At 41.9% G+C, this 15,961-nt stretch overlaps 1 protein-coding gene across 1 annotated transcript in view; it reads right to left on the bottom strand.

Annotated features, from left to right (window-relative positions):
- kif18a (kinesin family member 18A) overlaps positions 1 to 15,961 on the bottom strand; it is a 29,621-nt gene that overhangs the window by 11,590 nt on the left and 2,070 nt on the right. The window contains exons 3-13 of the mRNA XM_079496703.1: positions 15,121 to 15,278; positions 14,525 to 14,629; positions 13,682 to 13,792; positions 13,297 to 13,494; positions 8,558 to 8,737; positions 8,302 to 8,376; positions 8,006 to 8,115; positions 4,320 to 4,482; positions 3,801 to 3,965; positions 1,175 to 1,296; positions 764 to 1,050 (exon numbers count right to left, since the gene is read on the bottom strand). Coding sequence (XP_079352829.1) covers positions 764 to 1,050; positions 1,175 to 1,296; positions 3,801 to 3,965; positions 4,320 to 4,482; positions 8,006 to 8,115; positions 8,302 to 8,376; positions 8,558 to 8,737; positions 13,297 to 13,494; positions 13,682 to 13,792; positions 14,525 to 14,629; positions 15,121 to 15,278 — 1,674 coding nt within the window. The remainder of the gene's footprint in view (positions 1 to 763; positions 1,051 to 1,174; positions 1,297 to 3,800; positions 3,966 to 4,319; positions 4,483 to 8,005; positions 8,116 to 8,301; positions 8,377 to 8,557; positions 8,738 to 13,296; positions 13,495 to 13,681; positions 13,793 to 14,524; positions 14,630 to 15,120; positions 15,279 to 15,961) is intronic.

Below are 15,961 nucleotides of genomic sequence, written 5' to 3'. Positions count from 1 at the left end.
CCCCCGGCCTAGTCTAAAGTGGCTATACCACTCACACGCTATTAATCAAAGCTTCATTTGCGCATATCGTACCGGGGATCAGCTGACTGTTAACACTTTGAGAGCCCAAAAATCACTTTCACCTAGAAAATCCATTCACATTTTTTATAATTCAGCTGACTGTGGAGACACATGCTGGAACTTTTTACTTTGAAATGTTTTATAGTTTGAGTTATTTAATTTAAACGCCAAATGCATTCTCAATGGCGAAAACACAAACTTTGGCACCACGTATTAAAAAAAAACAAAAAACATTGTTTTGATTTTTTGTATTAAAAAAAATATATATATATATATATATATATTTTTTTTCAAATACGTCTACAGACGTCTTGGGCTCTGCCCGTGCGGTAATACCAAAGACGTCCACAAACGTCTTGGGCACAAAATGTGTTAAAGGGAATGGCACCCACCAAGCTGTTTATGGAGGTGACGCCCTAAACACACCCATGACTATTTCAGGGCCGCTTTGCGCACACCACGTTGTCGTAGAGCACATTTCACCGTCTTCATAATTGCAAAATGACATTTGCCATGCCTCCACCTCTTAAATTATGTCATATTACATGGTGGAAAATAGGAAGTTCTAAATGGCACCCAGCGCCTCCTACTTCTCCCACCCAACAGACCCTGCTGACAGGGAGTGTGTGGAGTGGATAGAAATAACATCCCTAAACACAAACCCATAAGAACTATCAAAGTGAATCAGGGAATTGTGACTTACTGCAGGGGCTGTTCTGGTGGTAAAGCAGGTGGGAGAAAGTCAGGACAGGTGCTAGATCCTGGCAGAACGTGAACTGCCCTGCCTTGTCCATCTTGGGTAGTTCTTCCATAGTTTGCTCTCCTATCGGATTCTGCACACCTCCCTGGTCTGCCCACACCACACCTCTCTCTTTCAACACCAGTTGCTCTATCTCACGGTTTTCCACTTCATCTGCTGGTGTGAGAAGCGCAGCTCCATGCAGAGCACAGTATTGTCGACTGTAAGTGGGCAACAAGATGTTCACCATTCTGAAATATAACAGCAATCAGAACAGAAAGGTGTTAAGGACGAGTGCGGTTTCGGAGAAGCCTCGCTATTGAACATTGACATTCTAGTTGTGTGAAATCAGTGATACAGGCCCTGTCAACCTACTTCTGTATACGCTTGTTCTCCCGATCCTGAAGCACAGTGAGCTGGATCATCTGCTCAATGTGTTTTTTCAGGTCATTTACTTGCAGCTGCAGTCTGTGGATATGGAGGTCTTTCTTGAGGACCTGCAAGGGGCGAGAAGTGAGAACAGCCTATTCAGTAATTCAGATACTTGGAACTGGCCCTCTGGCAAGAAAGGTTATGGGAGCAAACCAAGGGGCCAGTGAGGCTATTCAACGTTGAAGCTCTGGGCCCTAGTGGTAGGAGGAGGGACTACAGGCGGACCCGTGGATTCATGACCGGGAAACCCCGTGCAGCTGGGCTTTAACATTGAGCGCTCGGTTGCACTTCCGCATTTGACCACCAAAATTTGGTGGTCAAATGCGGAAGTAGACGTTCTGAGACGGTACTTCCGGCAGTCTTCCGGGTGCTTCAAAACGCCACTGAGCAACTTCCACTGACATGAATAGCTGGGGGGGCGGAGCTTCGTGCCAGTTCAGTCTCTATCCTTTTATATACACTCTATGGAGCCAACACAAGCAGGAAAGCTTCAGAATTTCTCCTATGCCATGTTCCCTGTTCTTTGGCGAGGAAGGGTGAGGGAGGGGTGGTGGTGGTGCACAAAACAAAACAAACTCTGACGTAAGGAAAGTACGACACAACAGAAAAAGAGAACATTTGACCGGTGGGTGCATGATAGTTCTGAGCCACTTCCTGGAAAGAAGGATGAAGAAGAAATAAATAAATAAATGGTTTTAGGTAACTGGCGGCCGTGTGAGGGATGAGTAAAGGATATTGATTTATTCTCTTCAGTGATCCATGAGTGAGCCAGAGAAATAAAATGAGCACGGTTCTAATTACTGGGAGAACAGATGGGAAGAAAACAGTCACGACAACCAGTAGAGAGACAGCCTACCTTCCAAAACAAACAAACAAAAACACCAAGCAGTGAGTGAGCCTTAAAACTTGAAAGCATCAAAAATCACACACACACATGTTTTTCCCCCCTTATCTTATTATGTTCCGTTATTATCCCCAACTGTTCCAATTTACAAATCTAATAATTCAGCCGGGTGATTTATCGTCTCATAGTTTATATACACTTTAATAATAATAATATTGTTGTTGTATTACTGTTTTTTTGTATGTAATCTCGGCATCATTGTAAATGAGGGGTTCCCTCAATGGTCTCTCCGAGAATTTAAATAAAATGTTGAATGAATGAATAAAATTGAAAGTCTAAAATATAATAAAGAATAAATATTTGGGCACAACTGGCCATTAATTGCATCAATTCACAGCTTTCTAGGCTGTGGCAAGCCGCTTTGTATTTGCAAGCAAGTCAAAATGATGAACATATGTAACTAAACTACTGTAGCCAAGATGCAGCAGCACCCTGAAATTATTAAAGCTGCATTGTGTGACTTGTGGCCCAGATAAACAAGTGGAATTACTATAACAAGCCGTTGTGTTTCAAAACAAGGCAGGTCTTCTCCTCCACATGTCACCTCCCTTGGGCTCCTCAGTCTATCAAATGCCTTCACACACACACACACACACACACACACACACACACACACACACACACACACCCCTTTCTCCCATGGGAAAGACTGGAAATGAGGTTACACACAGACACGCTAGCTAAACTTGGCTAATACTGGCAGTCTGCTTCCGCTTTGTTTTCACGTCACGGGAAGAGATGCTGTCACAGGCGTGTGCACTAATTGGCCGATTATGTTCACCCAGCATATTATCGTTCGTTTGAATAGTCCTAAAACTATTTGACTACATTCAAATAAATATTTTAAATGTAAAAAAAAAAAAAAAACGACATTTTGACCACCATTTGATCTGCCGTCAATCTAAGGGTGTCATTATCTTCCAGGAAGCATGAAGGTGTGCAGCACATTCCGTGTCAATCCAGCCAGCAGGTCTTTTTATTTTTTTTATTTCCAGGGAAAATAGATTTGACTGCACAAGAGTTTTAGGCCAAAGGGTAAAGCTGCCATTATAGTACCACCGTGAAGCCAATTATAGTGCCACAAATTAGGCTGATTTGAAAACATTGGGGTGGAATGACTTCGGTCCAGCTGTTTGCGAGATCAGCTACGCAAACATACAACAGTCACACACCGAAAACATTCTCCTCCTCCCAGCCTGTCGGGAGGGTGCTCAGGTGGCACATGGGTCAAGTAGCTGTCCATCACAGGTACGTTATCTAGGGGTTTGTATCCACAGTGATGCATCCGGCTTGCCAAGCATCGACACAAACACAGCTGGCCATGTTCAAGGGATGCAATCTTTCTCACTGCACTAACGACTTAAAAATTACTCGATACATTTGATTGCGTTTTCACTCACGTGAGTTTGTCTGTTTGTGAGCAGGTAATCTTGGGCACTGTTGAACCGATGTTGGGATTTGCAACAGTTGACGGGTCAGGCAATGCATTCAAGGTAGGCTTACACAGCACACATCAAAGACCGTCAGTGAGCACTGCTTTGTTTGAATTGTCATTATAGCAGTAGGCATGGTTACTAATCGTATCGGTTTATATTTTTACAATGCCCAGTTTTTTTAATCACCCAACAGATTAATTCCAAATGACATGACGTAGGTTGTGTTTACCTCTGGGGGCTGGGCATCCGGCCCCAGCAGCTTCATCTCATTCTCTACCCGATGAAGGCAGCCGTCATTCTCCAGGAACCGTCTTTCTGCCTCCTCCATACGCTTGTGTATGTGCTGTTTCTTTGTGAGCAAAGCGGCCATCCTGCGCTCATGTTTACAGGTGGCCTGATGGAAACGAAATATAGATTCAAATGTATCATCATTTACAGATGTTACATGAAAATACTTTGAGAAGGGTTATGCAGAGAGCAGTATGACGCATAGTCTTTGAATATCAACAATGCTCAACCAAAGGAATAAAACTAAGTATTTGGAATGGAAAAACAGTTGGAATCAATTTGTCAGCCTCATAAGGTTACAGCAAACCCAGAGCTTAGAGCAGCATTGTCACTGTCCCATAGGGGTGTGAAAGAGTGGCTAAAATATCCATAATGCAGGGAAAAGTGGAACAATGACTCAGCAGTGGTTGTTTCTGAGGAGATGAAATAATCTGTAGACAGCAAAATTATGTATCGTTACCTTCTCAGTCTTTTCTCTGCCACAGAAGAATTGGATCTGCAGGTTGTTCTCCTCACTGTGGCGCTGGCGCAGCTCATTCTCCTTCAGTTGTCTCTCCAAATCCAGCTGTTCACTCCTGACCTGGGCCCGGCTGGAGAAAATTGTCTGCAAAGATTCGGACACCCTAGAGACAGAAAACGGTACAACTTAAATATTTACTTTTCAGAATTCTTTTACTTAACACCTTGAGGGACCAGACCTATTTAATCCATTAATAAAATGTGCCCATCATTTATAGCGCCCGGACCACTTTTACCGGGGGACCGGAAGTTGTTGTGAATGTCTGTGTAGCAGCTAACAATAGCCACACCACTCTAGAGTTGATCGACAACAGCGGGAGGTAAGAATAAATCTATCGCGACTAGCGACTGGACCGCCGTCTAACACAGGATCTTTTTTCATAATTAGACGGGATGATTTAGATCGCGAGTTATGAACGTTTTAAGATTTTCGCTTTCGTCCGCTAAACAGGCAGGGAACATTTTCGATGACGTGTCACTGTTGTGCAACACCGAGGATTGGGCAACAAGCGCTCCTAGGCTGTGGAGCGATGCGACCGGTTTTGATATCATTAATCTCCGTCCCGTTTATCAATCTCCGTCCTGGTCAACTGACCATGAACTTGATCTCCGTCTGGGGCCCTTAAACTGTTAATATAGTGGTTGCAACTTTATTAATCGATTGTCCCGTGGTGGGAGTTCTGCTCTGGTTTTGGCGAAATATTAAGTAGTTCCGGTCATTTTGTGGGGGGCACAGGGGGCCACACATTAAAAGTAATTTGTATTTGTATTGCTGACCTATTTCTACCATATAGTGCAACTTTCGTTCATTTTTGACCCCTCTATCAAACAGAACTGTTTTGTGTGTCACTACGCCCAAAAAATAGTTCCATGTGATAGAGGGTGTGCCCCCCACAAAATGACTGGAACTACTTAATATTCACCAAAACCAAAGAACTGTACCGACATTTATTAATGTGCCATGTAGCAATGAGGTGCCATGAAAAGTGTTACACAGAAAGGTTTAACAATTTCACCCAAATATTGAAACATAGTGCACTAGCTTTTCCTCATTCATTTCTCCCTTTGGAGATGACACCAAATAATTAGTAAGTGAGTCGTCTCATCATTTCGAAGAACAATATTGTCCAGTAATCTATAGAATATTCTTATGATATTCTAGCATTTAACTAGATAATTAATAATAATAATAATCTGAGAAAGGTGGTGGTTACTGAACCTCATATAGAAGTTAATTTGTTTAAAATTGGGTTGACAGATGGGCTGCATATAAATGCAGTCCCTGTCAGGCAGAGGACAGGAGGTAAATAAGCAAACTGGAGTGCTGTCGCTGAAATGTGACTGCACTCTCCAATGTAACCCTTGTGACGTAGGAACCGTCGTGGCCTTGCTAGACTGCTGAATTTTTAATAGTGAAGCGTGCAGCCTCTCTACAGAGGCTCTCATTGTGCGAGTTGTGAATTCTGATGCCGATGAATGAAATGTGTGGGACTGAGACTCATTCAGTTTTTCAGCGCCATCTTCACAGCAGGTCCACCTAAAACCTGAATATCTGAGACGCTACCCGATAGTTGGGTTCACAATCTTGTCTTACACAAAATTACAATAATTCATGAGTCCTATTTGCCATTGTCTCAGGTAAATTAGAAACAGTTCAGGTGGTACATGCACAATTGCACACCCAACATTTTGACGGGTGCGGGATAAAAAAAAAAACGTACACTTGCAGTGAGAGAAAATGAATAGTCAATTGATCACAATTAGATTTACATGTAGGCCTATGGACCTGCAGGGCTCTGGCCAGCTTTTTCCCTTCTCCACAATGTGCTTACTCAATCACTTAATTTTTAAAATATTTGGGAACCATGCAAGTCAGGAATGATGTAAATAAGGAATGCAAGGCCCACCCGTTATAACTGTTGTCAGTACCTGTTCTAACAGTCCGTCTTTGCAGAGCCATTGTGTCTGTGTTCCTTTTGTGCCTATATATGGAGATCTTGGAGTCTGTCTGCCTGCCTGCGTCACTTTTATGCCCATAAATGGAGTTCTCCATATCTCTCCGTCCTTATCCCTTTTATGCCCATATATGGAAATCCCTAATGCCTGCAGTATATTGTCATATGTGGGAATTGCCCATATAAGCCGATCCACACAATTTGCATGTCAGGTGGATCGGCGGTTCTGGACAACTGGAACTCCAATATGCATAATACATTGATCATGACCTGACGAAGATGTGACTGATGCATCGAAACGTTGTCGCTTTTTTTTTAACTTGCACCCTGATAATAAATTAAGGGCTTAAACTGTCTGAGTTGCTCCAGTGCCTCCTTTCCTCCTGTAACCTGTCCTTTTTTTTATTAAGAAGTGATACATGTGCCATAAAAGTGTGCTCGGGATTGAACGTATGACCTTGTGGTCCAAACTTAAGGCGAAGAGAGCTCTGTATTGACTGAGCTACCCGGACTTGTAATGTATGTTTACTATTCTTTTATGAGTCTTTGGCACCAATGGAGCAGACAGAACTTCCAGTTGACTCAGTTGTTCTGCACAACTTGCGTCAGCCTCCTTTGACCTCGACCATCAATGAGCTGTTTTCAACCACTGGCCTGACGTCGGCTGCATGTCCTTTGAGTTGTGAACCATTGCAGATATACACGGACACTGTTGAGTGTGAAAAGCCCAGCAGTGTTGTACACAGAGACACATTCAAACCAGTGCGTCTGGCACCTACCATCAAGCCCCGTTCAAAGGCACTTAAATCTTTTTTTCCTCTACAATCCATGTCTTAAATAACTCATCTTTGAAAATCTATTTACACTACTCAACACTAAAATTAAAGGGATTTGCCCATGCCCACTTCAATTGTTTCCTTCTCTACATTTACCAATACACAGTAATACACAAGCTATAAATTGGGAGGGCCTAAAGGGCTTTACATGCTCACATTTAACAAAGAAACATACAACCTCCAGGGTGGACTACCTTCCAGGTGTGTGTCGAGGGGGCAATATTCAAACACACAAAGGAACAAAGCTGATGTCCATCCTGTTAAAGTGACAGTACTAATAACACATGTACTAGCCCCTAAGCTCAGCTCCAACACATCATGGCTGCACCACACATCTTCCATACACAAACGGTCTAGTTGTTGATGTTCTTCATTCTATCTTTGCATTTCACCTGCTGTGGTTACTGGTTGGTATACTGAAACACTGTAAAGGGGGATAGAGGCATATTCTTTCTTGAAATACGACTGGGGTCACTTTGTTTCAAATGAACACGTAATATTTAAGTAATTTATGTTTGCTGATTTTGGTCTATGGTCCCCCAAAATGGATAGTAAAATATTTTCATACACGGTTAACCATGTAACCACCCCATCCAGCTGGCAAGTCAATTTGATCTTAATGATAGGGCTATAACCTACACCACCATGCCTAATTAGATCCTAAACTACCTGACCCAATTCATTATTTATTATTGACCTAAAGCCGCCTGAACCGCTGGTAAAACCACAAGTCTCATGGCTTCTGGGCCAGTTCTTTTATCACAAGCAAATGGCTTTGTGCTTTGTCTCCAGAGCCAGAATTAGAAACGATGTCTCTCACTCTCACACAAACTTACTTTTTAAACTCTGCTTGTTTCTGAGAGGCGATCATGTTAGAATCCCCAGGCAAAGAGATTTCCTTCTTGTTGTCCTCATAAGCTTTCAGCTTCTGCTTCAACTCTGCAATCTTCAATAGAAATACAATATTAGATTAAAACTGAGGGTTAATAAAAATGCTTCTATACATTACCATGAAGACAAATGCAATATGAAAATGTTTGAAGACATTATTGGTAGGGATAACTGATGCCAGACTGTGAATGCATTTTTAAATGTGTATCTTGTCTGTGAGTAGAGTTGCTTGTTATAATACCTCTTGTCGCTGTTTTTCACATATTAATGCATACTGGCCAATGTGACTGTCCAAGGTGACAACATTGCTCTTCAGCTGATGACAGAGACAGAGGACACATATATTTCAAAACAAAGATTTTACTTTGGGTGGAAAAAAATATTACACAGTAATAGTAATTGAATAATTCTGTCAATGCTTCATTGAAATCGACTTAACAGCAAACAATTATTTTATAGAAAGCTAATATGATATAACTAGTATTGAGTTGACGTACCGAGGTCTTTATCTCCTTGGCCCTGTTAGCATACTTCAATGTGTTAAGGGTGTCGTCATACGACAGGGACGAGGGGCTGACATTGGCGATCATGACTGTCCTGCAGTTGCCTCCCAAGGAGTCTTTAAGAAGTCGTGTCAGCTTGCTGTCTCTGTATGGTATGTGAGCAGACTTCTTACGCTGAAACAAATTAATAACACATCAGCTTATTTAACAAGTGCATTTGATGAACAGGACGGAATAAAGGCTGTGGTGTTCCGATGAAAACTCTGCGGAATTACCGCAGAATTTTTACACGTTCATGTTGTAGTTTACTAGACCAGCGTGATTTATTTGGGTTAACCAGTGGACGCATCCCGCCCCGGCCCCCTCCTCTCATTGACATTGTGACTGCTGACTAAATGTTGTGAGCTGGTCTGGACTGACTGGACGAGATTATTATATAACTTCATCAAAATACAGTACAATGATATTGTGTTTATATATATATATATATATATAACACACAACTATTATAAAAAATTGATTGGTTGAGGCAGATATTCCTCTTGAGAAAGCCCCCAAGCTGGCCCCTGGCTATCTGGCTGGCTGGCTAACTGACAGAAAGCCACATGCTGGCTGACTGACTGACTCAGAATTCGTGACTGACTGACTGACTGATGGAAAGCCACTGACTGAAAGCCACTGGCTGGCTGGCTAAACTTGTATGTATGTTCATGTTTGACCAATTGTAAATTTCACATTTATTTGAATTGTAATAATGTTCATGAAGGAGTGAATTATTATTATATAAAAATTGACGAAATCGAAGGTTTGACTAATAGATCTTACTTTGTTGTGATACTTTAAGGTTTATTTAGCTTGTTTAGAGGTATTTTTGCTCCAGACACATTGATTATAGACCTGGATAACCTTAAAAGAAACATTAAAAAAAACACCCGCAGATTTTTCTCCGGAATCACCGCAGAAAAACAGAAAGAAACCTGCAGATTCCGTTTGGCCTAATGATGAGGTTATGTGGTTTGTTTTAAATACACAACGTAACAGGTTTGGTCATCAAGTAATATACCTGAAATACAAGCTGTTGGCGAAATAAGATTAAAACAAATGTGAAAACGTTTGTGTATTTATGGGGCGGAAAAAATACAATTCCTGAGTATATGATCACCCTGAACCAGCAAGATTGTATTCAGTATTGAACTGCACGGCTGTTCTCAAACAAACATGGGTCAGTCAGAATGAGGTGAAGTGAGAGCCATGGTTGCTAACAGAGGTTCCAGGCTAGCCAGATGCTGTTCCTGTCTAGCTGCACCTCAACTGGTGTAGTGGTAGGTGCGTGCCATGAGTCTGATAGTGTGGCTGAAGGGTTTCAGTATTGTCTTGAGTAATTCCCGACTTTGGCACTTTACTTCATAAAAACAAAACTGGCAATAGTTATTTTCAATTGCAATGTTTTCCAATTCACGCATTAAACCATTTACAAAAAAGGGGGGAAAAAAAGCAAGCTAAGCTGACAACAATGATCAATTAAGTATATCTCTGCAATATCTAAAGACATGTTATAGCAACCACATAATTAGTGGTCAATTCTTTCTTCCCAAAGGGGCAGATGATGACGATGGAATTCTCTACAAAGGGTGCAGCATAATTTAAGTGAATCTGAACAATCGTGCAAATATTATCTGATGTTTTCTAAAATGTTCATGCATGTACAATTGTACATACCCAGACCTAATGGAGGACATTGTGTTTTTCTGATGTAGACCTCTTGACTATATAGTCGACATGTGGGGTAGATTTAATGTTCTTGTCGAGTAGAGCATGAACACACGATTGCTGGGCTTTATGCTGCACAGTGCACACACTTTATAGAGTAATTCTCTGCACCTTGTATGCCGTTTAATTTTCAGCTCATATTATGAGGCCTCAAAAATCTAGGGCAAACACTAGACATTATTCTTGTGGTATGCAGACTCCTAGCTAATTGTTTGCTTACCATCTGTTAGTTCTGACACAAGGCAATACACCTGTGACATCCAGAATTGCATACAGTACACATGTCTGTGGTCGAGACTGTGGACACTGGACAGCCAATGTCTGTGGTCGAGACTATGTGGAGAGCCAAGAGATGTCTCAAATTAAACTTTTCTTTTTAATCAGACGGTGCCATTAGACTTCTTTTCATCCAGTTACAGTTCAACGTTTTCCATTACGATTTTGATTCGTTTTTTCTTAGGTTATAACCACACTGGAACAATCATTAGGATATCAGGCTTAAAAATAACCATGAATATGCCTGCGTTATGAACAAAATGTGTCCATATACACTTATACAGTAGAGTACACATTCTTTGACTCAACAGTTCCGTCAATGGCAGGTAACACTGAAAGATGGCTAGATTGACATTGTGTAATGTATGCTAAACTATTGTAATATCTCTGGAGTCACAGTTTTCAATGGTAACCCATTTTATTGGAACTCTGAACTAAGGATCAATGCCAGGTTAGAAAGGCACTTGGCACCGTATGGGTGTAAAACTAGACAACATAGTTGAATAAAGGCTGAAAGTAAAACCAAGAGTCATGACATTGGCTCATAAGCATCAACACTGGAGCACTAAGACACAAAGACAGCTCTGTTTACAACCACAGGTGAAGCTCATTAAGACTAAACTATGTGGTTTGAATCAGCAGCCACTGAAACCAATAGGAAACCAACCTCAATATGAAGAGTTAAGGTTGAGTTACAAACTGAAACAGACACCCTGACTGGTCTGCAGTCACTGTGCAGCTGGTCTATAGCTCTGTCTATAATGACAATAATGACACAGCTACAGGTGATTCTCAATCTCATGGAGATTCAAATTGCAAGAATTCAAAGGAAATGGTGTAGAAACACTGAAGGAAAACAATAATCTCTTCTCCGGCTTGCAGCTGCCATAGCTCCATTCAGCACTACATTTGGATCGAGCAAAACGTCAGTTTTTACGTCAGGGGTATTTATGACACATGGCAATTTGGTAACGGTAAGTCTTCCTTATTACAAGATGCAATACTTGCAATCACATTTGAGCAATCATTAGCAAATAAATCGCAGTTTCCCTCCACAAAGAAAAGCAGGTACTGATGTAAATCAGAGCCGAGTAGCCAATCACTGAATGAAAATAAGTGCTACAAGCATTTTTATCTGAAGTAAGTAGCAAAATGACATACTGAGTGCATGACAGCAGATGTTCCTGTCTGGTAAACAAACCACCACCTCTTTTTGAGACATAAATTCCCTGTGGGCCTACAGTAAACTGTACAGCACTGGTAACCTTTGGGATGGGGCGGTGTTATGGTTGGTACAGCATACAAAAGGAACAAAAATGCAACACTCGATTGGTGGCTAGTACCAGACTGACCCAGCACAGCAAGGACATAAAGATATCTTTCCCCAAGAATGAAACAAGCTGGTCGGGACGGGTCACATTTCACTATGGCGGTGGCACGTTTGAGCAGCATTTCCTAAATGCATGTGGCCTGCTTGCGTTTGGGCCCCTGGGACTGGTGCGTAAAACGAGACGACTGGTTGACAGGTTAATGTATGCAACTGGAATGAAATAATACCCAAATACTCCGTTGACTCCCCCCACTTCCCAGGCTCCTTGAATCATAGGGAGGTCAGATATTTACTCTATATTCCATGAGAATGTCAGGCACATTGTGTAAAATTACAAATGATCCCATTTAGCAATCAACAGTTATTGCTGAGCAACTACAAGTATAAAAACTAAAATACTTGTAGTAAACACCAGAAACAAAGGCCTGCAATGGGTTAATCTAGACTAGTTGAACATCAATATGCATCCATATATTTTGTAATGCATATACACAAGCGTTACAATTTCAGGATCACCAGTAAGAAGAAAACAACTAACAGTGGCAGTTATTGGGTTAATTTTAAAGTGTGAATTGTAGCCCTACTAGCCCAATCACCAATCACATTTTAACTGGTCGATAAAAAGAAAACATAATAGTACCATGTCATATGTAGGATTCTGTGTCACACCACACACACACACACACACACACACACACACACACACACACACACACACACACACACACACACACACACACACACACACACACACACACACACACACACACACACACACACACACACACACACACACACACACACACACACACACACACACACACACACACACACACACACACACACACACACACACACACACACACACACACACACACACACACACACACACACACACACACACACACACAAGAAGTACTAACACAGAATAAAGTGTTTACTGTATTTATTTTCTGAATTAGAATTAATTGGCATAGTATCTTCTCAAGACAAGTTGCTCTAGTATATGTTCGCTCAAAACACAAATGGAAATGCAAATTTCTGATAGGAAAGGAAAACTATCAAACTAATAACAAATGTCAGCTGACATAGTTTGAGCATACGTACATACATGTCTCAATGATATGTATAATATATAAGGGCTTGTCTGCACGCCTAACTAGGCAGGCATGGCAGAATGTTGCACTGGCTACAGTGTACTTAGAGAACACGTGTATAATGTAACATTGAACAATGTAACATTGAATACAGCATTCTTTCAGGCTTAGCTTTACTTATGCATGCGTGAATTACACACAAAGTACTGCATCTAAGTAGTACTCATAGACAGGGACAATTAGGGACAATTTTAACTTACCTTGGGATCAGCAAGAGCATTGATAACATTCCCTAGAGCGAGAAGTGACTTGTTGATGTTTGCGCCTTCACGGAAACGTGCTCCTTTGCAATTGGTGGCGCTGGCTCTCTCTGAGCCTGCCAGGTCTATCAGGCTCATTTTGGCCACACAGGCATTAGGATTGAGGCTGGCAGTCTTGTCCTTCTGCTTCAAGTAAATCTAGAGGATGAGAAACACAAACATGTCAACTCACGGTCAATCACATTGTGAATGATAAGAATATTTAGAGGCATGCTATCCCGTTGTTGAAATCTGTCTACTCTAAAGGCATCAGTGGTTAGAGTACTAATGATCATCATTAGATTCATTACAATTAGACCTAGTTCACCTTCCTCAATTGAAATACCTGAAATACAGCATGGGAGCGAGAAGAGTTGGCATTCATATCAGTTGGATGCTGTGTCCTGTTTTGATTGCCGTATTCCAAAGCCTCAAGAATGTGGTCTGCAGACTTGGGCTTCAAAGAGTCAAGAGGAGAATGACATGAAGTTCAATCACAATTGCACTGTGAGCCGTATGGCACGGTGTGTTGGTGTTCTTTCCGTTCAACATGTATGCCCCATCAGATTACATTAGGGTGCAGTGCACATACCCTCACACACAGACTAGAACCAAAACTCATGAAAAGTGATGAATCTTAACTTCTGATTGGTCTGTGGTAGATACTTTAGATGTAAAAGGCAAAGACAAACTCGGATAAAACAGAGATACGTTGGGGCATGATGGAGGTCAGAGCGACAGAAATATCAATTTATTTGACTATGCTAATGATATTTTATGAGAATAAAGTCCTTAATGATCCTTGTGATTGTTTAGTTTTCTCAAATTAAATTCAGTGTAGCTCCATGTGCACAAGTACACGGAAGCTGCATTGCTTTTATAAACCAGAAAGCAAAAAGTGGAAGAGCCAATCAGTTGCTGCGCTTTGGGCCCTGTGATTGACAGACCCCGATTGGCTCTTCCACTTGTTGGTTTCAGCAAAATGCCCAAACAGCTAGACCGGTCTGCAGGATAATGTGAATTCACGTGACCAGGATGGTTTACCAGGCTACTCCCCATATATTGAAGACCATGTATATTTTAGGCATGAAACATGGTGACTATCAATCTTGTATGCACCAAATTCTACAACAAGAGAACATAAACGATAGAGAGTTGACAGTTGAAATAGATTAGAATTGTCACTAACCCGATGCAATGTGAGGCCTGTCACCACGACTCCTTTACTATTGTCCTCCCTCACTGCCAGGGGGCCAACATTAGCCAACAAGTCTCTGATCTGCTCATTGTAAACCTGCAAACATGGAGAAATCAAGTATAAATCAGTGGCAGATTAATGAATCCGTCACACATTGATCTTGACTAATTAGCCCTTCGCTAAGTCCCTCCCCAACCCGTCCTTGTCCAATAGAGGGTATGCGCGTGACATCATCATCAAACCCGGAAGTTATGCGGAACGTCTACTGAGTGGAAAAAAACTACTTTCTAGCCTTGACAGCACATACATCCAAACAGAAAAGTTGTATTTGATTGCATGTTAAACCGTGTAAATATTCAACAACACAGCCACGCAAAATAACATTGACACCTATGAGGTGGCGAAAGCTTGACCCAATACAGTTCCTAAACTATTTTGATTGGCATTGGACAGCGATCACACAGCGATTTAGAAACACAGACCAGGCTTTCCTCCGAGGTGACGCGAGGTTAGCAAATGTCAGGTAGCAGAGTAATTTCTGACAGAAGCAGCCAATGTAGATCGCAAAAAGGAAAAAGAATACTCACCTCGAGATATGAGAATGAAATATCAAAGTCCTTCTCCTCCTTGAGTGACTCCATGCGCATGAACAGCTCCTTCATAGTGCGGTACATAACCCCCGGTTCATCTGGTGAGCCTAACATCGTATGCGTTTTGCCTGCTCCAGTGGCACCATAGGCAAACACTGCAGAAAAGAGGAGTCACACAATAAATAAATAAATTACAACATTGGTGGTGATGATGATGACCTTGTAAGCTTGAAAACTATATCAAGCCATACAAAGTAATAGAAACAAGTAACAATATAATGCATTTCACTAAGTGGCAAATAAATGCTGATGCATTATTTTGCACAATAAGAAAACCAGTAGTTTGTCCATTGTTATTACTAGAGCGGTGCCCATGGGGCCTCTACATGCAAGTGGGAAATGCATTCCCCACCAAGATACTATGTCTGTGTCCCTTTTATGCCCATATGGAGTTTCTTTGTCAGCATGCCCAAATATGGAGTCTATGCAGACATCAGAATGATGTCAGAACAGGCCAGCTCCATATATGAACACTGGGCAGGGGTCCTGTCCAGAGCCCGGGCAGAGGCCTTTTGTGGCGGTTCTGGGCAACCGTGGGTCCGACTCGACACAGGGCACTGCACTCCCTGTGGGGGTGTGGAACGCGTGTGTCGAATTTGAAGTAGGTGGGGCGAACGGTTCTCAAGGATATCGTCTCCGCCAGACCTAAGCTGTGAGCAGCTAATCTCCGGCACTGTTGGACCGATCTGCGTGATCTCAGCACACACTCTCCCTGGAGGCCAGAGCAGAACCAGAACCACATCGGCCTGTTATAGTGGCACCAGCAGGCCGATTACTT

Source organism: Electrona antarctica, assembly GCF_951216825.1.
Source record: "Electrona antarctica genome assembly, chromosome: 3".
Lineage (NCBI taxonomy): Eukaryota > Metazoa > Chordata > Actinopteri > Myctophiformes > Myctophidae > Electrona > Electrona antarctica.
This window is presented reverse-complemented; position numbering and strand designations above follow the sequence as displayed.